Source organism: Capra hircus, chromosome 6 (assembly GCF_001704415.2).
Source record: "Capra hircus breed San Clemente chromosome 6, ASM170441v1, whole genome shotgun sequence".
Lineage (NCBI taxonomy): Eukaryota > Metazoa > Chordata > Mammalia > Artiodactyla > Bovidae > Capra > Capra hircus.
This window is the reverse complement of record NC_030813.1, coordinates 58,640,588-58,666,698: the sequence shown is the minus strand read 5'-3', so window position 1 is coordinate 58,666,698 and position 26,111 is coordinate 58,640,588. Positions and strand designations below refer to the sequence as shown.

General features: G+C 40.7%; 1 protein-coding gene across 4 annotated transcripts; it reads left to right on the top strand.

The window, feature by feature from the left end:
• On the top strand, positions 47 to 25,007 carry TLR6 (toll like receptor 6). Of its 4 annotated transcripts, XR_001918161.1 has the most exons (3): positions 47 to 135; positions 22,054 to 24,713; positions 24,820 to 25,007. XR_001918161.1 is itself a non-coding variant. In XM_018049146.1 (2 exons), the coding sequence occupies exon 2, from the start codon at positions 22,122 to 22,124 to the stop codon at positions 24,513 to 24,515; it is 2,394 nt and encodes a 797-aa protein (XP_017904635.1). In that variant the 5' UTR covers positions 47 to 135; positions 22,054 to 22,121; the 3' UTR covers positions 24,516 to 25,007.

The following is a 26,111-nucleotide window of genomic DNA, read 5'->3' as shown; positions in this document are numbered from 1 at the left end:
GCCCGGTCCCGGCCCGGAGCGCGGCGGAGGTCCGCGCACCCCCTCACCCAGGCTGCGGGGCTCGAGGATGGGGGTGGCGGCCGCATTTCCGACCAAGCATCGGAAACTTGGTTTTTCCGAACTTCGTGCCGCCTGGTGAGCTGGAGGGGCGCCCACCCCCGCCCGGGGCGGATCTTGGGGCTCTCCCGTTCCCTTTCCTTCCTTTAAAAGCGCCCAGGAAACTGCGCAGTTAAACCAGGAAGGGGTTGCTCAAGTTCAGTAAGAGTTTTCGATCCCACTCCTCCGCCCCCGCCCCCCCCCCCCGCATGGTGCTTTAAATAGCTTTCCCTTACCCTGTTTGTGAGAGTGTCATCTGATTTAAAGCCAGTCAACCGAATAAAAACACTTTCTAGAAGGCCAGTTTGGAAACGTGGATCAAAATTCAAATGTGTTAGCATTGGCCCAGGAATTCCGCGTCTGCGAATGTGTACTAAGTAAACAGTCAGCTGTGCACACGTGTGTGTCCGAGGGTGTTGACTGTGATTGTTTGTGCCACAGAAAACACCCCGGAAGTAAACTTTCCTCCCAACAAAAGACTGGTGAAGTAATTTTTAGTAACTTCAAACGACCAGGTATGCTGTAGTCGTTAGAAATTATAACTCTATGTCCAGTTTGTTGATATGGAAGGAAGGCGGGCCATAGCCGAATATTAAGTGAGGGCAGGGAAAACTTAGAAGAGCGCAAGTACAGTATAAATCTATGCTTGTGAATATATAGTATATGTATTTTTATATAAAAAGGAGATTTTAATGTTGAAAGCAGTTATTTTTTTCTGAGTTCTTCAGTGGTGTTAGCAAATTGTATTCCAGGTGTGTTTTGGTGTACCGCAGACACCGTGCCTGTGACTTATGTTTGCCTTGGGTCAAAGAACCCACCTGCTGATGCCGGAGACATCAGAGATACCGGTTGGATCCTTGGGTCCGGAAAATGCCCTGAACGAGGGCATGGCTACCCGACCCTCTCCAGTATTCTTGCCTGGAAGGTTCCGTGGACAGAGGAGCCTGGCAGGCTATAGTCCACAGGGTCGCAAAGAGTCGGACACAACTGAAGCGACTTAGCACAGGGCACAGCAAGTTCCTTTGCCAAACCTGCCCCTCTCTACCCTGCTGAAAGGCAACAGCGCAATCAGGCATTCCACCCCCCCCCCACACACACACTCTTTTTTTAATTTTAATTTTAATTTTATATTGGAGTATAGTCAGTTAACAATGTCGTGTTAGATTCAGGTGTATAGCAAAGTGATTCAGTTATACACCTTCCTGTATCAATTCTTTTTCAAATTCTTTCCCATTCAGGTTATTACAGAATATTGAGCACAGTTCTCTGTGCTATACAATAGTTCCTCGTTGGTTATCTATTGTATATAGATCAATCCCAAACTCCTAATCTATCCCCCTCCTCCCCCGCACAACAATAAGTTTGTTGTCAAAGTCTGTGAATCTGTTTCTGTTTTGGAAAAAAAGTTCATTTGTACAATTTTTAAAAGATTTTACATATAAGCACCACTATATTTGTCTTTCTCTGTCTGACTTCACTTAATATGATGATGTCTAGGTCCATCTATGTAGCTGCAAATAGCATTATTTCATTCTTTTTAATGGCTGAGTAATATTCCATTACCCACATTTTCTTTATCTAGTCATCTGTAGACATTTAGGTTGCTTCCATGTCTTGGCTATTGTAAACAAGGTTGCAATGAACATTGGGGTGCATGTAGCCTTTCAAACCATGTTTTTCTCCAGATATATGTCCAGGAGTGGGATTGTTGGATCTATGATAGTTCTATTTTTAGTTTTTTAAGGAATGTCCCTGTAGTTCTCCATAGTGACTGTACCAATTTACATTCCTACCAACAGTGTAGGAGGGTTCCCTTTTCTCCACACCTCCTCCAGCATTTATTCTCTGTAGATTTTTTGATGATGGCTATAATGGCTAATGTGGCATGACATCTAGTTATAGCTTTGATTTGCATTTCTCTAATAATTAGCAATGTTGAATGTCTTTTCATGTATCTCTTGGTCAGCTATATATCTTCTTTGGAAAAATGTCTGTTTACGTCTTCGTATTTATTTATTTTAATTGAACCTCATTCAGTTTAGTTCAGTTCAGTCGCTCAGTCATGTCCGACTCTTTGCGACCCCATGAATCACAGCACACCAGGCCTCCCTGTCCATCACCAACTCCCGGAGTTCACCCAAACTCACGTCCATCAAGTCAATGATGCCATCCAGCCCTCTCATCCTCTGTCGTCCCCTTCTCCTCCTGCCCCCAATCCCTCCCAGCATCAGAGTCTTTTCCAGTGAGTCAACTCTTCGCGTGAGGTGGCCAGAGTATTGGAGTTTCAGCTTCATCATCAGTCATTACAATGAACACCCAGAACTGATCTCCTTTAGGATGGACTGGTTGGATCTCCTTGCAGTCCAAGGGATGGTAAGAGCCTTCTCCAACACCACAGTTCAAAAGCATCAATTCTTCAGCGCTCAGGTTTCTTCACCATGAGCCTCATTAGTTGTTTGTAAATTTTAGAGACTAATCCCTTGTTGGTTGCAAATATTTTCTCCCACGCTGTGCGTTGTCCTTTCATTTTGTTTATGGTTTCCTTTGCTGTGTAAACACTTTTGAGTTTAATTAGGTCTCATTTGTTTGTTTTTATTTCCATCACTCTAGGAGACAGCTTGAAAAAGATATTGCCGCTATTTATGTAAAGAGTGTTCTGCTTATGTTTTCTTCTAAGAGTTTTATAGTATCTGGTCTTACATATAGGTTTTTAATCCATTTTGAGTTTATTTTTGTGTATGGTGTTAAAGAATGTTCTAATTTCCTATTCCTTACATATAGCTGTTCAGTTTTCCCAGCACCATTTATTGAAGAGATTGGTTTTTTTCCCATTGTATAGTTTTGCCTCCTTTGTCCTAGATTAATTGACCATAGGTGTGTTGGTTTATTTATGGTCTTTCTATTCTGTCCCATTGATTTATATTTCTGTTTTTGTGCCAGTATCATACCATTTTGATTACTGTAGCTTTGTGTATAGCCTGAAGTCAGGATGCCTGATTCCTCCAGCAATCAAGTAAGAAAACTTTTCATATCCTTCTAACTGTGTTAAATGCTGCTGGTAGTTAAGATGAAAGTTGAGACTTGACCTTTGGATTTGGCAGTATGGTCATTGGTGACCTTCACAAGGGTTGTTTCTCTGGAGCTGAAGGGAAGGATTCTGCATTGAGTAGGTTTGAGAGAATGGGAAGAGAAAAATTAGAGACAGTGAGTGAAACAACTCTTTCAAGGATTTCTGGTGTAAAGAAGAGCAGAGTCTGGCATTTAGATCCCAGGGTCTCTGATCCTCACTGGGTTGGAGTAGAATCACCTGAAGAATTTTCAAAATAATACTGATGGCTGACTCCATCCCAAACTACTTAAGTCAGGATCTCCGGACATATGTGAGAGCTCCTGTTTCGTTACATTCTGACCAACATTGGGGGTATTACGTTTGTTGCTGTTCAGTCGCTCAGTTGTGTCCAACTCTTTGTGACCTCATGGACTGCAGCACACCGGGGTTCCCCGTCCTTCATTTTCTCTTGGAGTTTGCTCAAACTCATGTCCATTGAGTCGGGGATGCCATCCAACCATCTCGTCCTCTGTCATCCTCTTCTCCTCCTGCCTTCAGTCTTTCTCAGCATCAGGGTCTCTTCCAATGAGTCCGCTCTTTGTATCAGGTAGCCAAAATATTGAAGCTTCAGCTTCAGCATCAGTCCTTCCAATGAATACTCAGAATTGATTTCCTTTAGGATGGACTGGTTTGATCTCCTTGCTGTCCAAGGGACTCTCAAGACTCTTCTCCAGCACCACACAGTTCAAAGGGGATATTATAGATATTTTAATTTTTTCCCTCAAAGGGGTGTAAATGGTGTCTCTCAGTTGTCTGAAGGTTATCCATTTGTCTATATCCTTTGCATTCCACCACCCCTGATTGGGTTTGTTAGTCATTTTAATATGGATTTATGGGAACTTTTTATATATTTCTAAAATTAATCCTTTTGTGTTGCAAGTTTCTCTTGGAATGTGGCTTTAAAAAAATTCAGCAGATTTTGGTTTTAATATTAATATTTGAGTTATCAGTTTTATTTCTAGTGGTTTGTATAGTTTATGTTATTGATCATTTTCATATAATTTATTTCCGAGCTGTTGGTAGGTGATATTTATTTATTGATTTTAGAGAAAGTTTTTTTAAAGAGCAAAAATCACTAAAGTAATGCTTTGCTTCTGTATGTGGACAGTATATTTGCTGGCTTTAGACTATTTTACTTATCCTCCTATAACGCTATTTTGTTTTTTAAAAATAAAAGTAATGCATGTACATAGCAAAGACATTAGAACAGGACAGAAGAGTATAAAAGGAAGAGTAAAAATATCTCCCTTCCTTGGTTCTTCTGCTCAAAGGTAACAGCTTTTTAAATATCCACTCAGAAAAAAAGGAAATGGCAACCCACTCCGGTACTCTTGCCTAGACAATCCCATGGATGGAGGAGCCTGGTGGGCTACAGTTCATGGGGTCTCGAGGAGTTGGACACGACTGAACGACTTCACGTTCACTTTTCACTTTCATGCATTGGAGAAGGAAATGGCAACCCACTCCAGTGTTCTTGCCTGGAGAATCCCAGGGACGGGGGAGCCTGGTGGGCTGCCGTCTATGGGGTCACACAGAGTCGGACACGACTGAAGCGACTTAGCTTCACTTTCTGGATGCCAGAAATCCAAAATCAAGGTGCTGACAGGGCTGCTAGCTTCTGGTGGCTCTGGGCATTCCGTGGCTGTGGCTGCAGACTTCCAGTCTCTGCCTCTGTTTTCACCTGGTCTGTTCCTTTCTCTGTGTGTGTGTGTGTGTGTGTCTCCTTTGTGTATGTCTTGCTCCTGGCAAAAAGATAACCTATGCAGGTGTCTGAGGGACCAGATTTTATGCAAATGCTGTCACACTCTCCTATTCTTCTTTTCTTTGCTTTTCTTCATTTAACAGTATATCCTGAAGTCTTTCCACCTCAGTATAAAAAATGTAAGACTTGCATAGGATTTTAAAACTCTTTACTATAATGACTTGTCTTCTTGGGCAATCACTATTTCAGCCACTTTTTATTATTGTCTTGCCTAAAACTCATAAGTGTTAGTCGCTCAGTCGTGTCCAACTCTTCGTGACCCCATGGACCATAGCTGCCAGGCTTCTCTTTCTGTGGGATTCTTAGGCAAGAACACTGGAGTGGGTTGCCATTCCCTCCTCCAGGGGATCTTCCCAACCCAGGCACCGAACTCAGTTCTCCCGCATTGCAGGCTGATTCTTTAATGGCTGAGCCACCAGGGAAGTTAGAAAAACTCATAAGCACTCGCATCTTATGAATGAATAAATGGAGTCTTCGGGATTAAGTCACTTGCCCAGGGCCACACAGCTAGGGCACAGCCATGGGAGGACTTCTGCCCAGCATTGTCTGTTTGTTCCAATGTCATGCCATCCTCCATATCACCTGAATTTTGTGGGTTTTGTCATCTCCTTAAAGACATTTCTCAGAATCATAACAGCCTCAGAAGAATAGCCTCCTTGTTCCTGGAAACTGGTGTTATTATGCAATACCCTAATGAGCATTTGTCACCAAACCGCACAAACATTTTGTCACCATGTGATGTGACCACATCAGCAGTGATGTGTGTGTGCGTATTTCTTAAAGACTTTGGTCCCATGTTCTTTGAAATTCCCTCAAACCCATAGCTGGTTCCTTTCTCCTCTGTTTCACAAAGCTGGTTTCCAAGGGTCAGAGACCCACTCCTCTCTAGCCATCTCTTCCACTCATTTAGCAAAGATCCAGCCACTCCTTGCTGATCCTCCCCCAGCCTGCAAAGGCTTCCTGTTATGTTTGATGAGTAAGAATGAATCTCGAGAAGCTGGCCTTTCCTTTCCTGCTGAAAGCAGAAGTGATTCTTACTCTGATGTCCAACTTTGTTGTGGATCAGACAGTAGGGTCTTAACTTATTTTTTTAGTGATGGGAATTAATGCCAAAGACTGAGATTAATTATAGAATGACTTTAGCTCATGTGTTCAGTTCCTTACAGAACCTCATTTAAGGGAGCGTCTTGGAAATAAGGTATCCTGGATGCCTGAAGTATCTTGTTAACTGGATATCCTCTTTTTGTATCATCAACCTTTTTTTAAATAGCTCTAAATTATTCTAAATGGCCTTTAGGAAATTAATTTTTAATCAGTCCTGCAGGATCTCACTATTATTTATTTTTCTAGAATTAAAAATGAAAACATCTAGCCATACCAAATGTTGGTCAGAACGAGGAGAAACAGAATGCAGTTTCCCCCAGGTGTGCTAACTATTGAACTTTCTTAAAAGCTGATTTTTTAAAAAACCAGTTCTGGAGCCTAAGCTTATTTTATTTTAGTCTCATAGGTCGCTAAAATAATGCTCCAAAATTGCTTAATCATGGTAGTTGCAATTACTTTGGAAATATTAAATATGGTGATAAAACAGGTTAAGCTGAATAACTTTCCACTGTGGTGACAATTTAACACGCAGGTTGCAAACTCTTACAGATAAATATTCTCTTAGAAAAACATTTTTCTTCACATTGACATTGTTATTAGCTGGGTGATAATATAAATTTAAAATTTTGATTACTGTTTAAGTCTGTAGCTCAGAAAAACCTACTGATCCATGTGCTTTGCTCAGGACCTTAGAAGGGAAATTCGTGTGCAGGAGTAATTACAGTAAAGTACGACAGATGGCGCAAAACCGTTTCTATGATACTGCTTTACTTAGACTGAGGACTTGCATTTTGTCAACTCTTTTACCGTACCTTTAGAAGTTATTTTCTCTCCTGAGAAAGAAATCTTGGTGAGTAAGAAGGCTTTTGTGGCTTTTACAAATTATGGAATAATTACTTCAAATAAGCTAGAAAATGCTAGAGGTTGTATAGGAAATAGGTTAAGTTTTTGCAAAATGATTTTAAGGTGATTTTTTTTTGAATGTTGCAGACATTCTTTCTGTTATACAAGAAAGAGGAAGATATGGGTACCTTGAAAGATACAGAAATAACTAGCACTTGTCATATTTAAGGGGAAAAAAGCTAACTGATGTTATTGCTTTCTTCCGTTTTTGTCTACTACCTTCTTTTTCACGTTTTCCTGGTTCCATGACACCTATCCTATCACATGTTATATGTTTGTATAGTAGACGTGAGTGTTTGATTCTGGCTGTAACACAGTCTGGAATCATTTATTTGTGTCTGACACTTATTTATAAGCATTTGAAAGCAGGGATTGAGCTTGTGCCGTTCGTATTTATACGCCCCAGCATTGAAGGTCTGGGGGAGGGCGGCACGTACTACACTCAGCTAACAGTTGTTGAATGAAGTGGCAGTGACTGGCCCAGAACTTGCCTTATTCAACTTTCTTACCCAAACTTTGACAAATAAAACAATATTTCTCTTGCATATTTGTTGATTTGATTATGGAATCTCAAGCTTTTCTGGTCTTTCATTTTTCATAGTTTTGATTTTCATAGATCTTATCCACTTTTTTTCTTGACACAGAGCGTCTTGCATCTGTCTCCCCCCATCTTTCATTTGATGCATTAAAGAAAAAAAATTTTTTTTAACCTTTTGTCTCTTTCACTTCCTTAAAAAAAAAAAAAAAAGCTGTGAGCTCTCTAATCTTCCGTTCTTTCATCTCACTTTTTTTCCCCTTCTTTTTTTCTCCTAGAGAAACTCTTGGCTTAAATGTAAACACTAGGAACCGCATGAGGGTATAAATGATCCGGGAGGAACCTTTGTGTTTTGGAGGCAGGGTGATATAACGGAAGCTGATCATCTTTCCCACATAGCGGCTATGTTTCAGCCCCCTGAACGCAGACACCATCCAGAGACGTTTGAGTGGGTTCTTATTCAGAGATGTCAGTTATCTATCAAGAGGAAGAAATTCTCTCTCCCTCCCTCTCTCTCTTTTCCCACACAAATAATACAATGTGTTTCTTTAATATTAGCTGTATTTTCAGACAAGTCTTTCAAGTTATAAAAGATGTTCAAAATTAGAAATTTTGGAAATATACAAAAGTTATGAGAAAAAATTAAATTCACTTCTGATTTAAGAGATCTAGAGATAATTGCTATTAGCATTTTGTTTATTTCTTTCCATTCTTTTTTCCCCCAGGCGTTGTGTATATGTTAGATTTTAATCATATTTAATAAAACTAGAGTCCTACTATGCACACAATTTTGTATTCTTTTATTCATTTAACATTATTTTGTAGACTTTCCCCCACAAAGTACAGTATTTATGGCTGCATATGCCATTCCATAGTATGGGTGTACCATAACTGATTAAACTATTTTCTATACTTAGTCATGATTTTTTTTTCAGTTTTTCATCCTGATGAGCATCCTCATAGTAATATTTTTGTGTGTATTTCTTTAGAAGAAATTTTGAGAAGTAGAATTGCTAAAATAAAGGTAAGCATATTTTTAAGGAATTTATCTATATAACCAAGTTGCTTTTCAGAAAAGTTGTACTAATTTTTCATTCCTGCCAGAATTAAATGAGAGTTCTCATTTTAGTCCCACCTACCAACATTGGGTATTATATTTTTGAATTTTCCCAATTTGGTAGGTGAAAATAATCGTGACTTTAAAAAAATATTTAAGAAAAAAAGTCCCATTTGATTCACTTTATCTTTTTATACTTAAATATCATAAATTATAAACATGGTGATGTTTCATCTCTAAATGCTTCATTCTGTATCTCTAAAAGAAGTACATTTTCCTAATGTATCCATATGACATTATATTATATATTATATAATATATATTAATATTATATATTAACAGACTCTAATGCCTGGTCCCTCTTAAAATCCTCTTTCCACTTGTTACTCAGGTAACTTTTATAGCAGGTCTGTCTAAAATAAGATCCAGTCTAATATCACAAGTTTCATTTAGATGTTATATATTTTTTTATTTAATATGATTTTTAATTTTTGTGAAATTGGACATTAATCATATTATTCCCTGTTGATTTTGAGGGGGTAAAATTTCTGAGCAAATAGTGTGCTCTCCTTAATTTTAAACATCCAAAATTTGAAAGATACAGGGAACAACTGAAAGGAAAATAAACCCCTCTTAAAATTTTACCATGCAGAAATAACCACTGTTAATATCTTGATATGTATCTTATAGTTTTCCATATGTATGTGTGCATATTAACTGCTGTCCATTTTATAAGTGAACTGCTTTTGTCACATATATATATAGTGAGCAGTTTTCCATGGAGTTAGATTTTCTTTATTTTTAAAGACCACACAGTAGTGTTTAATTGTATGGAGATACCATAATTTATTTGACAATCTGCTTGCTAGTTTGGACAGATTTTTAAAAAATAATTTATTTTGTACTGGCCCCTGTATTGTACTCTTACTGGTTCTAACAGGTTTTCAATTACTTCTCTTGGATTTTCCAGAGTGACAATCATATAATTAAAAATAATGGTAATTTTGTTTCCTCCATTCCAATATTCCTGTCTCTCATCCCCCACCCCCTTCATTACAATGGCTAGAACTTATAGAACAGTGTTAAATAATAGTGGGGATCCTTGAGGGGCTTCCCTGGTGGTCCAATGACTGAGACTTCAGCCTCTTCATTCGGCAACTGAAGAGTTCGCATGCCACAGCTAAAGGTCCTGCATGCAGCAGTTAAGACCCGGTGCACAGAAATAAGTAAATAAACATTTTTAGGACGTAGTGGGCATCCCTGACATTGACTCTCATGGAATGCTTTGGGAGTAGGATATTGGTTTAAGTAAGATACTTGATATATTCTTTATCAAGTATCTTTTGCATATATACTTTATTTAACATGTTTTTAGTCAAAGATGAATGCTGAATTTTATCAAGTGAATTTTTAACATCTGTGGAGATGCTCATCTGTTTTTGTCCTTTAATCCATTGCTGTGTTTTTGTCATGGATTTGCTAATAATAAGTCATGGTTAACTACATCTCAGCCAACTCCTCGCCACACTGGGAATTTTCCTGAGATGTAATCGCTTCTCACTCTACATTTTGCACCATAAAGCTGGCAGTGCAAGTATTTCTCTGAACCGGTTGGCTGGTTTCTTCCACAAACCTGCATGCCTCCTGATTTTTTCATAGCTTTCCTCCAGACTGTTCAGGAATCTGACACCTGCATTTGGGGTAGGGGTCAGGTTGCTTAGGAGGAAAAAAGTGAGATAAGGAGAGGTAATGTAGACTTTACTTAGGAAAAGTATACAAATTAGGTTATTTTACACAATTGTGGTTTATTGTGGGAGAAGGCAGTGGCAACCCACTCCAGTACTCTTGCCTGGAAAATCCCATGGACGGAGGAGCCTGGTAGGCTGCAGTCCATGGGGTCGCTAGGAGTCGGACTGAGCGACTTCACTTTCACAAACCCAAAACATCTGATTTAATCATCGTGTGTTATTTCTTCAGCACAGGACGAGATTGAATAGGGTTTCTCATATCTGATCTTTTCCCTGCTACCAAATAGTTGGAGTGTATCTCTTTTATTTGTATTTTATAATAATTACTCTTAATTTTATAATATACATACTTAAACTTATATATTTTTCTAACAGAATATTGAGTTACTTGGTATATATAGCTTCTTCTCAGTCAGGCAAGGATTGTAACATGCTTTTGGTCCACTCTCTCCCTCTCCCTCCACTATCCGCTAACCCCCTTGTTAATACTGGTAATTTACATTTAAACAGTTTAAACCCTGAAATTTCCTTCAATCTGTATTAGAACTTAGCAATCCACTTTGTACTTTCTTTTCAAAGTGCTCCTTTTTGATTCCCAATTTTTTTGAGTCAGTTTCTTTTTCAGAGCGTAGAGTCTGTGCTTTAGTAATATAGTGGGTCTGTCTTCCACATTTTTTAGCATTTCTTTCGTATATCTAATCTCTTTGGCTTCTTGGGCTGCATTTTGGGGAAATGCCTCTCCTTGGTCTTCTCGCTCACTCATTCTTACATTAGCAGTGCCACTGTGCAGTTCACCTCATCCAGTAAGTCTTCCATATCAAATTGTTAATCTTCATGACTCCTGCTCCATTCTTTTTTAGAGTTTTCGCTCTCTGAGGATATCTGTCTATTACAAATGCCCGTTTTTCTCTTTTACCTCTGTCTCCTTGGGTGTCAATCTCTCATATTTTGTGTTTGGTTCCTTTCTGTCATGGTGTTTACTTTGTGAAAGTGTCATGCTTCTTGCTTGTGCAACCCCAATTGTGATAGTTAGATACGAGTCGCTTAGTCCGACTCTTTGTGACCCCATGGACTATAGCCTTCCAGGCTCCTCTGTCCCTGGGATTCTCCAGGCAAGGAAAGGTAGCCATTCCTTTCTCCAAGGGATCTTCCTGACTTGGGGGTTGAACCTGTGTCCCCTGCATTGCAGGCGGATTCTTTACCCTCTGAGCCACCAGGGATGCTCATGATAACTGCTTGTTGATCCATTTTCACAGTCTGCTTGTGGGAGGGGTGGACCAAACTAGTCTGTATTAATTTAATTTTGCTGCTGTAACAAATAACCGCAAACTTAGTAGCTTAAAAAGCACACTTTATCATTTTACAGGTCTGTAGGCTAGCAGTCTGACGTTGGTCTTGTTGGGTTTAAGTTAAGGTGTTGGCAAGTCAGCATTGCTTCTGGAGGCTCTGGGGGAGAATCCACTTACTTGCCTTTTTGAGCTTCTAGAGGCTGCCTGCATACTTTGGCTCACGGCCTCCTTCCTCAAGGGAGGTCATGTCCTTCTCATATCATACCACTCTGACCTCTTCTGCCTCTGTCTTCCACTTCTAAAGATACTTGCGATTGCATTGGGCCCACTCGTGTAAATTTTAAGATCTACTGATTAGCAAACTTAATGCTACCTGCAGCTTTAAATCCCCCTTTCTGTGTAACAACATATTTATAAATCCTGGAATTAGGAAGTAGACATCTCTGGAAGGCTAGTATTGTCTGTCATAGTTCGATCTGTTTGTGGATTTCAGAGACTTCTCTTGGTTTCAGTTCCCCTAAACACTTCCCTTTCCGATTTTATATGTGTGTGTATTTCATCGTTTTGGGGATTTAGGGCAAGAGATGGTGCAAGTGCACATCACTCTGTAGACTCTCACCATTTTTAATGTTTATAATTGAAAATGTGGTTTTCTTGATCCAGAGAATATTTAGAGCATTTTAAAAAGTGACTTTAAAAGTTTATTTTGTAGACAGAAATATGACTGTATTGATGGGCAGTTGGGAAATGCTGTGCTGGAGGAGCAGGGAGGGACTTTTCATTACCAATGCCAGTTTGAAATGAAATTTCCCCAACCACGAAGAGTTTTTATTCTTCCAAAGTACGACTTACTGAAACTACTCATCTCTTAACTATTTTGTAATGTCCAGTATACCCTACAGTAATGAACAGTAGATCTTTTTGTTAGTAAAACTGAACAACAAGTGGTCAAAATCTGCTCTCAGTTATACTAGTTACACAGGATCCTAGTCAAGAAATGTGGTTGTCTGCTCTGGTCCCCTGGAGCCTTCTAGATGCTTTTTGTGTGGAGATCAGACCCTAAATGGGATTGAGGAAGCTTTGAAGTTCTAGCCCCTTGTCCTGGTAGCAAATATTGAGTCCATGGGGTCATACACCTGCCTCTTCTCAACCAGGTCATCTTTTCTCATTCACTCTGCGTTGTTGTCATGAGAAGCAATGTCTGTCATCCGCTGGAGTAGGGTGAGACTTTCTGGGCTCTGGGAAGACTGTTCTCTTTTATATGCACCCACTTTATTCTGATGTGCCTTCTGATTCCTTCAGTATACTTTTTAATATTTCTCTATCATCTCCTGTTTTATCAGCATGTCAACTGTAGGAATCTGATGATTCCAGATTCAATTCAGTTCAGTTCATTCGCTTAGTCGTGTCCGACTCTTTATGACCCCATGAATCACAGCACGCCAGGCCTCCCTGTCCATCAACAACTCCTGGAGTTCACTCAAACTCACGTCCATTGAGTCGGTGATGCCATCCAGCTGTCTCATCCTATGTTGTCCCCTTCTCCTCCTGCCCCCAATCCCACCCAGCATCAGAGTCTTTTCCGATGAGTCAACTCTTCACATGAGGTGGCCAAAGTACTGGAGTTTCAGCTTTAGCATCATTCCTTCCAAAGAACACCCAGGGCTGATCTCCTTTAGAATGAACTGGTTGGATCTCCTTGCAGTCCAGGGGATGCTCAAGAGTCTTCTCCAACACCACAGTTCAAAAGCATCAATTCTTTGGCACTCAGCTTTCTTTATAGTCCAACTCTCACATCCATACGTGACTACTGGAAAAACCATAGCCTTGACTAGATGGACCTTTGTTGGCAAAGTAATGTCTCTGCTTTTCAATATGCTATCTAGATTGGTCATAACTTTTCTTCCAAGGAGCAAGTGTCTCTTAATTTCATGGCTGCAGTCACCATCTGCAGTGATTTTGGAGCCCCCAAAATAAAGTCTGACACTGTTTCCACTGTTTCCCCAACTATTTCCATGAAGTGATGGGAGCAGATGCCATGATCTTCGTTTTCTGAATGTTGAGCTTTAAGCCAACTTTTTCACTCTCCACTTTCACTTTCATCAAGAGGCTTTTTAGTTCTTCTTCACTTTCTGCCATAGGGTGGTGTCATCTGCATATCTGAGGTTATTGAGATTTCTCCCAGCAGTCTTGTTTCCAGCTTGTGTTTCTTCCAGTCCAGCGTTTCTCATGATGTACTCTGCATAGAAGTTAAATAAGCAGGGTGACAATATACAGCCTTGACATCCTCCTTTTCCTATTTGGAACCAGTCTGTTGTTCCATGTCCAGTTCTAACTGTTGCTTCCTGACCTGCATATAGGTTTCTCAAGAGGCAGGTCAGGTGGTCTGGTATTCCCATCTCTTTCAGAATTTTCTATAGTTTATTGTGATCCACACAGTCAAAGGCTTTGGCATAGTCAATAAAGCAGAAATAGATGTTTTTCTGGAACTCTCTTGCTTTTTCCATGATCCAGCGGATGTTGGCAATTTGATCTCTGGTTCCTCTGCCTTTTCTAAAACCAGCTTGAACATCTGGAAGTTCACGGTTCCTGTATTGCCGAAGTCTGGCTTGGAGAATTTTGAGCATTACTTTGCTAGCATGTGAGATGAGTGCAATTGTGCAGTAGTTTGAGCATTCTTTGCCATTGCTTTTCTTTGGGATTGAGATGAAAACTGATCTTTTCCAGTCCTGTGGCCACTGCTGAGTTTTCCAAATTTGCTGGCATATTGAGTGCAGCACTTTCACAGCATCATCTTTCAGGATTTGAAATGATTCCAGATTATCAAGTGCCAAATCCTGCTTCTGGTCTAATGTGAATCGGAAAAACCCATACCCATTTGTATGGGAATTATGTCTGAAAATAAGATCCTATAACTAAAAGCATTTTCCTGTGAATGGAAAGAGCAGTGTGTGTGTTTTATCAGCTGCCCCTTGTGGGTTTGTGAAGGCACTGCTAGCCTCTGCCTGTAGGTGGTTCCAGGCAGGTGTGGGCATTCTAGCGTAGCTGTAGGAGGCTGCTCTGTGGCCATCACAACTGCCACCACTGCTCTCAGGATGCTGCTGTGGGAGGTAGGTGGCTGTGGGTCCTGGTCTGTCCTGGCCAACTCTTGTTCCCTGTGGGTGCCCATAGGTATTTTTCTGTGCAGATCAGAGCTGGAGTGGCACAGACTCGTGAGTGTGTCTGAATTGCTAGGGTTGGCTTCTTGCTTGACCTTTGGTGTAACGCCTCTGTCTCAGTCGCAGTCAGGGGGTCTGTGGGCTGGTGCACCTGCCTCCACCCCTCAGCTAGTCATCAGTGCCAGGTTTGGCCTGTATTAACTGTATCTTCTCAAATGGCTCCACACAGCATAGCGTTCTCTCTGCCAGGCCAGCTACTGTTGGTTTTGGTGAAGTCCAGTTCACGGAGTTAGTGTTAGTAGTTCTTCCTTGTCACATAAACGTGGCCTCATTCCTATCTTCATCTGTTGTTGTTCAGCCACTAAGTCATGGCTGACTCTTGGGGACCTCATAGACTTCAGTACACCAGGCTCTGCTGTCCTCCACTATCTCTTGGAATTCGTTCAAATTCACATCCCTTGAGCTGGTGATGCTATCTAACCATCTTGTCCTTTGTCACCCCCTTTTCTTCCTGCCTTCAGTCTTTCCCAGTATTAGGGTCTTTTCCAGTGAGTCAGCGCTTCGCATCAGGTGGCCAAAGTATTGGAGCTTCAGCTTCAGCATAAATTGCTCCAGTGACTATTCAGGGTTGATTTCCTTTAGGATTGACTGGTTTGATCTCCTTAAAGTCCAAGGGACTTTGAAGAGTCTTCTCCACCACCACATTTAGAAAGCATCAGTTCTTCAGCGCTCAGTCTTCGTTATGGTCTAACTCTCATTTCTCACATTTTCATCTACCCTCATAAAAGGGTTCACCCCCGTCATATGCCATAGACATTTAGGGGTCAAGCTGCTGGTGGATGGGCCTTCCAATCAGGCCTCAGAGACTTGTCAACCACCTTCCTCCCCATCCTTTTCATTTCAGATTGCTTTAGCCAAATTGAGTTGAACATTAGAAGATCTAGCCCACTGTTGGCATGGATCTGCAACACTCACCCAGAGGACCTCTCAGGCTCATCTCAAAATTCAGATGCCCAAACTGCAATAGGCCACGCTTGCGTGCATGCTACATCGATTCAGTCATGTCCAATCTTTGTGACCTTATGGACTGTAACCCTTCAGGCTTCTCTGTTCCTCGGATTTTCTAGGCAAGAATACTGGAATGGGTTGCCATTTCCTTCTCCAGGGCATTACCACACCCAGGGATGGAACCTGTATCTCTTCCATCTCCTGCATTGGCAGGTGGGTTCTTAACCACTAGTGCCACCTGGGAAGCCCAGGCCATACTTGGTCCCACTTTACTAAGAAAGATACAGGAGAGGAAATAGAGCTCAGGCTTCCTACGTGGTATTTATAGTTCATACACAGTTCTTTCAGCCTGGATGCTATTTACTGTTCAGTGGTCATATTTTTAAAATTACTTGCATTGGCCGTGCTGGGTCTTTGTTGTGGCACATCAGTTGTGGTATGTGGGATCTTAGTTCCATGACCAGGGATTGAACCTGTGCCCCCTGCATTGAGAGTATAGGGTTTTATACCCTGGACCACCAGGGGAGTCCCTTAAACAGTCATCTTTACCAGAAGTGCTTTTTTCTGAGAACACAGCTGACATTCCCCATGTTTTAGGTTTTCAGAAAAGAGATCAGATTAGTCCATGAATAAGGAGAGAAATGGATTTGTTAACCCTTCACCCATGGTGGGGTGGTATCACTGGTTGCAGCAGATGGCTGAAGTAGTACCAAATTGAATACTGATGTAGACTCAAGAAAGTCTGTAGTTTCTGGCAGTAGCTCCTTGTTTACCCTTTTGAATAATTTTAGATGATTAAACTGACCAGTAAAACATTTTGAGGGGATAAGAGGACTGTCCTTTGAAAGAGAAATAAAGAATTCTGAGTGCAGTGAAAACAGACCATGGTCATGTAGTTAACTTTTTTTTTTTTCTTTTAGGGGAGACAAATGTTTTATTTATTGTTTTTTTTAATTTTAAAATCTTTAATTCTTACATGCGTTCCCAAACATGAACCCCCCTCCCCATGTAGTTAACTTTTAAGACAATTGATTTAAAGTCTTTGTCAAGCAAATCAGTGCATGTGCTTCTTTGGGGACAGTTTCTATTGACGTCTTTTCTTCTCCTTTTTTTTTTTTTTAATTAATGGACTTTATTTTTTAGAGCAGTTTTTGGTTTATAGAAAATTTGAGTAAATGGGTTAGAGAATTCCCAAATGTCCCTTTTTTCACTCGACACAATTTTCCCTATGATAACATTTTGCATTAGTGGTCTATTTATTATAATTGATGAACTGATATTGATATATTATTAACTAACATCTGTAACCTAGATAGCATATTAAAAAGCAGAGACATTACTTTGCCAACAAAGGTCCATCTAGTCAAGGCTATGGTTTTTCCAGTGGTCATGTATGGATGTGAGAGTTGGACTGTGAAGAAGGCTGAGCGCCGAAGAATTGATGCTTTTGAACTGTGGTGTTGGAGAAGACTCTTGAGAGTCCCTTGGACTGCAAGGAGATCCAACCAGTCCATCCTAAAGGAGATCAGTCCTGGGTGTTCAATTGGAAGGGCTGATGCTAAAGCTGAAACTCCAATACTTTGGCCACATCATGCGAAGAGTTGAGTCATTGGAAAAGACTCAGATGCTGGGAGGGATTGGGGGCAGGAGAAGGGGACGACAGAGGATGAGATGGCTGGATGGCATCACCAACTCGATGGTCGTGAGTTTGAGTGAACTCTGGGAGTTGGTGATGGACAGGGAGGCCTGGTGTGCTGCGATTCTTGGGGTCACAAAGAGTCAGACATGACTGAGCGACTGAACTGAACTGATACTTTACATTTGAGCATTACTTTACTAAGCGTGTGAGATGAGTGCAATTGTGCGGTAGTTTGAACATTCTTTGCCATTGCCTTTCTTTGGGATTGAGATGAAAACTGACCTTTTCCAGTCCTATGGCCACTGCTGAGTTTTCCAAATTTGCTGGCATATTGAGTGCAGCACTTTCACAGCATCATCTTTCAGGATTTGAAATAGCTCAACTGGAATTCCATCACCTCCACTTTGTTCGTAGTGATGTTTTCTAAGGCCCACTTGACTTCACATTCCAGGATGTCTGGCTCTAGGTGAGTGGTCACACCATTGTGATTATCTGGGTTGTGAAGACCTTTTTTGTACAGTTCTCCTGTGTATTCTTGCCACCTCTTGTTAATATCTTCTGCTTCTGTTAGGTCCATACCATTTCTGTCCTTTATCGAGCCCATCTTTCTATGAAATGTTCCCTTGGTATCTCTAATTTTCCTGAAGAGATCTCTAGTCTTTCCCATTCTGTTGTTTTCCTCTATTTCTTTGCATTGATCTCTGAGGAAGGCTTTCTTATCTCTCTCCCTGCTATCCTTTGGAACTCTGCATTCAAATGGAAATAATTTTCCTCTTCTCCTTTGCTTTTCGCTTCTCTTCTTCTCACAGCTATTTGTAAGGCCTCTCCAGACAGCCATTTTGCTTTTTTGGATTTCTTTTCCATGGGGATGGTCTTGATCCCTGTCTCCTGTACAATGTCACGAACCTCCATCCATAGTTCATCAGCACTGTGTCTATCAGATCTAGTCCTTTAAATCTATTTCTCACTTCCACTGTATAATCATAAGGGACTTAATTTAGGTCATACCTGAATGGTCTAGTGGTTTTCCCAGTGCTGGGCTGGAAGAATCACAAGCTGGAATCAAGAGTGCAGGGAGAAATAACCTCAGATATGCAGATATCAATAACCTCAGATATGCAGATGACACCACCCTTATGGCAGAAAGTGAAGAGGAACTAAAAAGCCTCTTGATGAAAGTGAAAGAGGAGAGTGAAAAACTTGGCGTAAAGCTCAACATTCAGAAAACTAAGATCATGGCATCTGGTCCCATCACTTCATGGGAAATAGATGGGGAAACAGTAGAAACAGTGTCAGACTTTATTTTTCTGGGCTCCAAAATCACTGCAGATGGTGACTGCAGCCATGAAATTTAAAGACACTTGCTCCTTGGAAGAAAAGTTATGACCAACCTAGATAGCATATTGAAAAGCAGAGACATTACTTTGCCAACAAAGGTCCATCTAGTCAAGGCTATGGTTTTTCCAGTAGTCACGTATGGATGTGAGAGTTAGACTGCGAAGAAAGCTGAGTGCCAAAGAATTGATGCTTTTGAACTGTGGTGTTGGAGAAGACTCTTGAGAGTCCCTTGGACTGCAAGGAGATCCAACCTGTCCATTCTAAAGGAGATCAGTCCTGGGTGTTCATTGGAAGGACTGATGCTAAAGCTGAAACTCCAATACTCTGGCCACCTGATGTGAAGAACTGACTCATTTGAAAGGACCCTGATGCGGGGAAAGATTGAAGGCGGGGGGAGAAGGGGATGACAGAGGATGAGATGGCTGGATGCCATCACTGACTCAATGGACGTGAATCTGAGTGAACTCTGGGAGTTGGTGATGGACAGGGAGGCCATCACAGACTCGATGGACGTGAATCTGAGTGAACTCTGGGAGTTGGTGATGGACAGGGAGGCCTGGTGTGCTGCGATTCATGGGGTTGGAGAGTCGAACACGACTGAGTGAGTGAACTGAACTGAACTGATACTTTACATTAGGATTCAATCTCTGTGTTGTATTGTCCTATAGGTTTTGATAGATGCATAAGATCATATATCCGCCATTATAATATCACATGGACGTAGTTTCAGTGGCCTAAAAATCCAAAGTGCTCTGCCTGTTCATCCCTCCCTCTAACTCTTGTCAACCACTGATCCTTAAAGCCTCTTTAGTTTTGCCTTTTCCAGAACATCAGAGAGTTGGAATGGTATGGTTGGTAGCCTTTTCTGATTGAGTTCTTCACTTAGCAGTCTGAATTTTGGTTCCTCCATGGCTCGACAGGTTATTTCTTTTTGTTGCTGAATAACAATCCATTGGATGGATGTACCACAGCTTGTTTACCTTTTTTATCTTGTTGCTTTCAGTTTGGGGGCAGTTATGAATAAAGCCGTCAACATCCACCTGCAGGTTTTTGTGTGGACATAGATTTTCAGTTCATTTGGGTTAATACCTAGGAGTGTGATTGCTGGATCATATGGTGAGGCCATGTTTAGCTTTAAGTAAAAAAACTGTCAGACTGTCTCCCAAAGTATCTGTGCCTTTTTAAATTTCAACAGTTAATGAATGTCCCTGTTGCTCCATATCCTCACCAACATTTAGTGCTGTTTCAGGATTGTTTGGCCATTCTAATAGGTATGTAGTAGTTCCTCAGTGGTGTTTTAGTTTTCAGTTCCCTGATGATATATGGTATTGAGTACCTTTTCATGTCCTTATTTGCCACTTGTATATCTTCTAGGTGAAATATCTTTTGCCCATTTTTAAATTGCATTGTTTATATTTTGTTGAGTTTTTCTTCATTTAATTTGGGTACAAGTTCTTTATCAGATGTGTGTTTTGCAAATATTTTCTCCCAGTCTATGGCTTGTCTTTTCATGTTCTTAATAGTGTCTTTTGCAAAGCAGAAAATTTTAATTTTAGTGAAGTCCAATTTAACATTTTTTTCTTTCATGGACTGTGCTTTAGATGTTGTGTCTAAGTCATTGCCAAATTCATGGTCACCTAGATTTTACCCTGTATTATTTTCTAGAAATTTTATAGTTTTGTATTTTACATTTAGCTCTATCACCTATCTTGAGCTAGACCATCTTTGTTTTTTTTCTTTTTTGCATGTGGAATGTCTAGTGGTTCCATTACTGTTTGTTAAAGAGACTAGCCTTTCTTCACTGATTTTTCTTTGCTTCTTTGTCAAAGATCAGCTGACTATATTTGCGTGGGTATATTTTTGAGCTGTTTCTCTGAACCATTGATCTGTCTGTCCATTCTTTTATCAGTACCACACTGTCTTGATAGCTATAGCTTTATGTAAGACTTGAAGTTGGGTAGTGTCCGTTCTCTAAGTTTGTTCTTTTAATTTTTTTCCCTGTGAATGGACAGTGCTTTCTTTTTTGTCCACATGCCTCAAGCTTGTTTTCTTCAGCCAGACAGTTTGAATATTATAATGTGGTAACTCTGGAAATACTAGAATGTGGTAAGTCAGATTTTCCAGGGTTTGTTGTTGCTGCTTGCTGTGGGGTGTATTTGTTTGTTTAATAAGTTTTTTTTGTTGGAGTATAGTTGCTTTACAACGTTGTATTGGTTTCTGCTGTACAGCAAAGTGAATCAGCTATATGTACTTATATGCCCCCTCTTTTGCTGGATCTTCTTGCTACACATGGGCTCTCTAGTTGTGGCATCTTATTGTGGAAGTTTCTCATGTTGAGGAGCACAGGCTCTAGGGTGCACTGGCTTCAATAGTAGTGGCACTCGGGCTCAGGAGTTCTGGCACACCGGCTTAGGTGCCTCGGGGCATGTGGGACCTTCCCAGACCAAGGATCAAACTCCTGTCCCCTGCATTGGCAGGTGGATTCTTAACCACTGGACCACCAGGGAAGAACCATGTTTAGTGATGTTTCTAAATTATTTTTGTAAAGACTGTTTTCCTTCTTGTGTGTGGCCATTGAACTCTCAGTTCCATTGGCTTAGTGGTCAGCTAGTGATTTGGCAGAGGTTTTCTTAAACATCTGGGGAAACAGAACAAAACAAAAAACACCTGATCTTTGCATATTGGCACTGTGTTGAAACATTTCTTCAGGGCTTGTCAGGCTGTTTACAACTCTGACTCAGCCTTTACTTCTTTCCCCTTGCACAGAGCCTAAAAGTCAACCAGAGGTGGAAGTTTAGGATTTTTTCAGGTCTTCTCTGAGCGTGCATCCAGACCTGGGCATGTCTGTGGCCTTCTCGATTGCTTGGTATACATGGAGCTGTCCGAAGCCTTTTTTCTCCCCTGTACCTTCTTTCCTAGCTTCTTTCTTTCTGGTTTTGGTATATGTGCTGCCTGCCCCATCCCTTATCCCTGGCTCCAGGTGGCTGTGGGTAGTGTACATGCCTTTAAGGGTTTCCAAACACTGTCCAGGAGGCTGCTTCAGCCCTGAGAAAGTTCTGAGTTGGAGTAAACATAGACAGGCTCCTGAGTGGAACACACAACCACAGTTCTTTGATAACAAGGTCTTAATTGCCTTTCTTGGCACCAGCAACTTGCATAACTGGAAAAAAAATGGCACATTAAATTATGGGATCAGAAATGATCCTGATAGTAAATGAAGAACTCATTGAGATTTCATGTTTAGTAAGCTGAGGATTGAGAGTAATCAGCCAATGTTTATACATCTTAACATATATTATGTTTCTAGAATTGGATGCACATCAGGATGTTCTGAAGATCAGCAGCAACCCTCCGGGAGATAGTCACTTCAACGCCATGATCAAAGACAAAGAATCTCCTATCAGAAGCTGTCATTTTGTTTACATTGTGGCCTTAGTATTTGGAACCATAATCCAGTTCTCTGATGAAAGTGAATTTGTGGTCGACATGTCAAAAACAAGCCTTGTTCATGTTCCCAAAGACCTGCCACCAAACACCAAAGTCTTAGACTTGTCTCAAAACAACATATCTGAGCTTCACCTGTCTGATGTCAGCTTTCTCTCAGGACTGAAAGTTCTGAGACTTTCCCATAATAGAATCCAGGGCCTTGATATTAGTATTTTCAAGTTCAACCATGATTTGGAATATTTGGATTTATCTCACAATCAGTTGCAGAAGATATCCTGCCATCCAATCACCACGAGTCTCAAGCATTTAGACCTCTCATTCAATGACTTCGATGCCCTGCCCATCTGTAAGGAATTTGGCAACTTGACCCAGCTGAATTTCTTAGGATTAAGTGCTACAAAGTTAGAACAATTAGATCTACTACCTGTTGCTCACTTGCACCTAAGCTGTATCCTTCTGGATTTGGAAGATTATTATATGAAAGAAAATAAGAAAGAAAGTCTTCAAATTCTGAATACAAAGAAACTTCACCTTGTCTTTCACCCAAATAGCTTTTTCTCTGTCCAAGTGAAGATATCAGTGAATAGTTTAGGGTGCTTACAACTGACTAATATTAAAGTGAATGATGACAATTGTCAAGTTTTACTTAAATTTTTATCAGAACTCACTGGAAGACCAACGTTATTAAATTTTACCCTCAACCATATGGAAACAACTTGGAAATGTTTGGTTAAAGTTTTTCAGTTCCTTTGGCCCAAACCTGTAGAATATCTCAATATTTACAATTTAACAATAGTTAAAAGCATTAATGAAGAAGATTTTACTTATTATAAAACGACATTGAAGTCACTGAAAATAGAATATGTTACGAACGAAGTTTTTATTTTTTCACAGACAGCATTATACACAGTGTTTTCTGAGATGAACATTCCGATGTTAACCATATCAGACACACCCTTTATACACATGCTTTGTCCTCAGGAACCAAGCACATTTAAGTTTTTGAACTTTACCCAGAATGCTTTCACGGATAGTGTCTTTCAAAATTGTGACACTTTAACTAGATTGGAGACACTTATTTTACAAAAGAATGAATTAAAAGACCTTTTCAAAACAAGTCTCATGACTAAGGGTATGCTTTCTTTGGAAACACTGGATGTTAGCTGGAATTCTTTGGAATATGACAGACGTAATGGAAATTGCACCTGGGTTGGGAGTATAGTGGTGTTAAATTTATCTTCAAATGCCCTCACTGACTCTGTTTTCAGATGTTTACCTCCTCGGATCAAGGTTCTTGATCTTCACAATAACAGAATAAGGAGCATCCCTAAAGATGTCACTGGTCTAGAAACCTTGCAAGAACTCAACCTTGCTTCCAATTCTTTAGCCCACCTTCCTGGATGTGGTATCCTTAGCAGCCTTTCCATACTGATCATTGACTATAATTCAATTTCCAGTCCATCAGCTGATTTCTTCCAGAGCTGCCAGAAGATTAGGTCCCTCAAAGCAGGGAACAATCCATTCCAATGTTCCTGTGAGCTAAGAGAGTTTATCCAAAGTGTAGGCCAAGTATCAAGTGACGTGGTAGAGGGCTGGCCTGAGTCTTATAAGTGTGACTATCCGGAAAGCTACCAGGGAACCCCTCTGAAGGACTTCCACGTATCTGAGCTATCCTGCAACACAGCTCTGCTGATTGTCACCATTGTGGTCCCTGGGCTGGTGCTGGCTGTTGCTGTGACTGTCCTCTGTATCTACCTGGATCTGCCCTGGTACCTCAGGATGGTGTGTCAGTGGACGCAGACCCGGCGCAGGGCCAGGAATGTACCCTTGGAAGAACGCCAAAGAACTCTCCAGTTCCATGCTTTTATTTCATACAGTGAACATGACTCTGCCTGGGTGAAGAATGAATTAATACCAAACCTAGAAAAAGAAGATATAAGGATTTGTCTCCATGAGAGAAACTTTGTTGCTGGCAAAAGCATCGTGGAAAATATCATCAACTGCATTGAGAAAAGTTACAAGTCCATCTTCGTTTTGTCTCCCAACTTTGTCCAGAGCGAGTGGTGTCATTATGAACTCTACTTTGCCCACCACAATCTCTTCCATGAAGGATCTGATAACTTAATCCTGATCTTGCTGGAACCCATTCCACAGAACACCATTCCTGATAGATATCACAAGCTAAGAGCTCTCATGGCACAGAGAACTTATTTGGAATGGCCCAAGGAAAAGGGCAAGCATGGACTCTTTTGGGCTAATATTAGAGCTGCCTTTAATATTAAATTAAGACTAGTCACTGAAAATGATGATGTGAAAGGTTAAAAAAATAATAAAACATCTGAAATCCAATTTAAGAAACCATCATTCACTTGGATTCTGATGAACACTGGTTTCAAATTATTTCTGGATGCTGCCTCTGTTATTTCCATGAATGCAGGGAAGACTTACTGAAAACCATGTTTCAGCTCGACTGGAAACCAGGCTGGGGTTTGAGCTAGTGCTCAGACTTGCTGATTACAGGTACTCAGTCTCTCTGGTTTAACCATTCCGTTTCAAATTGAAACAGTCTCTGTCAAATGAATGCTCAGTCATTCAAGGACCTTTCCTCTCTCTCTCCTTTCCCAAGTGGATGTTGTGTGAGCAGGAGTCTATGAGACTTGCTGGCCACAAGGAAGAAGTCAGCCTCAGAACTGTATGCAGTGGTGCTTGGAGAGTCCTGTGGATCTTCATCAGCCTTGGGGTCAGTTCTGTCATCCTGCTCTACTTTGGGAGAAAATAGACCAGATGCAGAAATTAAAGACCCTTTTTTCTTCACATCTGAGTAATACTTTACAAAATGTTTGACCTTTCTATACAAACATGGAATTATACATTTTACACACATATATATATGGGGCTTCCCAGGTGGCTCAGTGGTTGACATTCCGCCTGCCAAGCAGGATATGCAGATTCAATCCCTGGGTTGGGAAGATCCCCTGGAGAAGGAAATGGCAACCTGCTCCAGTCTTCTTACCTGGAAAATACCATGGACAGAGGAGCCTGGTGGGCTACAGTCCATGGGATTGCAGAGTCGGATGTGACTAGTGGATAAACAACAACTATATATAAATATATATATATATATATATATTATAGGCTGTTGAGGCTAAAGACAGGATTCCTGCTTGCCAAGGAAATTCAGAGCCAAAATTATTTATAACTGATTATTGAACAGGAGTTTCTGGTTGTATTAGAATGTCGGTTAATGTCTCAAAACTGCAAAAAGGTGGTAAATATCACCACATTTTAAATAGGTATTAGACAGAGCCAGGTTGGACTTACTAAAAAATAGCAGAAAGAGGCCAGTAACTATCAACTCATGTTACCCATCTTCAGAGGCTTGGATTCAAAATGGTGATTAAAGAGTCATTAAATAGAGGTTCTAGACCTGTAGAGAGATGGCTTTGGATTTCTTCTTGACTTCCGGCTGTCTGTCTTGACTAAGCCACCAGTATCTCTCACCTGTATGACTACAGTAACCTAACTGGCCTCCCTGCTTTTTACTCTTGCCTCATACTTTGTCCAAACAGCAATCAAAGGAATTGTTCTTAAAATAGAAATTATTTTAAGCCATCCCCCTGCTTAAAAAATTCTAATGACCTCCCCTTGCAGTTATAATAAAAGTTGAGCCCCTTGTCAGGACCTGCTGTGAGGACGGGGATGAGGAATGGGATGAAGGAGGGGAGGGGTACTGCCTGACTCATGACCATCATTGAGAGGAATGGTGTATGGGTCTGATAGGACTGCCCTGCCACACACCACAGTCTGGGTGGCTTAAACAACAGTAATGTATTTCTCATAGTTCTGAAGTCCAGGAAAGGGAGAGATTGGCAGAGAGAATGGGATGGAGGGGTGTAAGAGCATGGTTAAGAAACATAA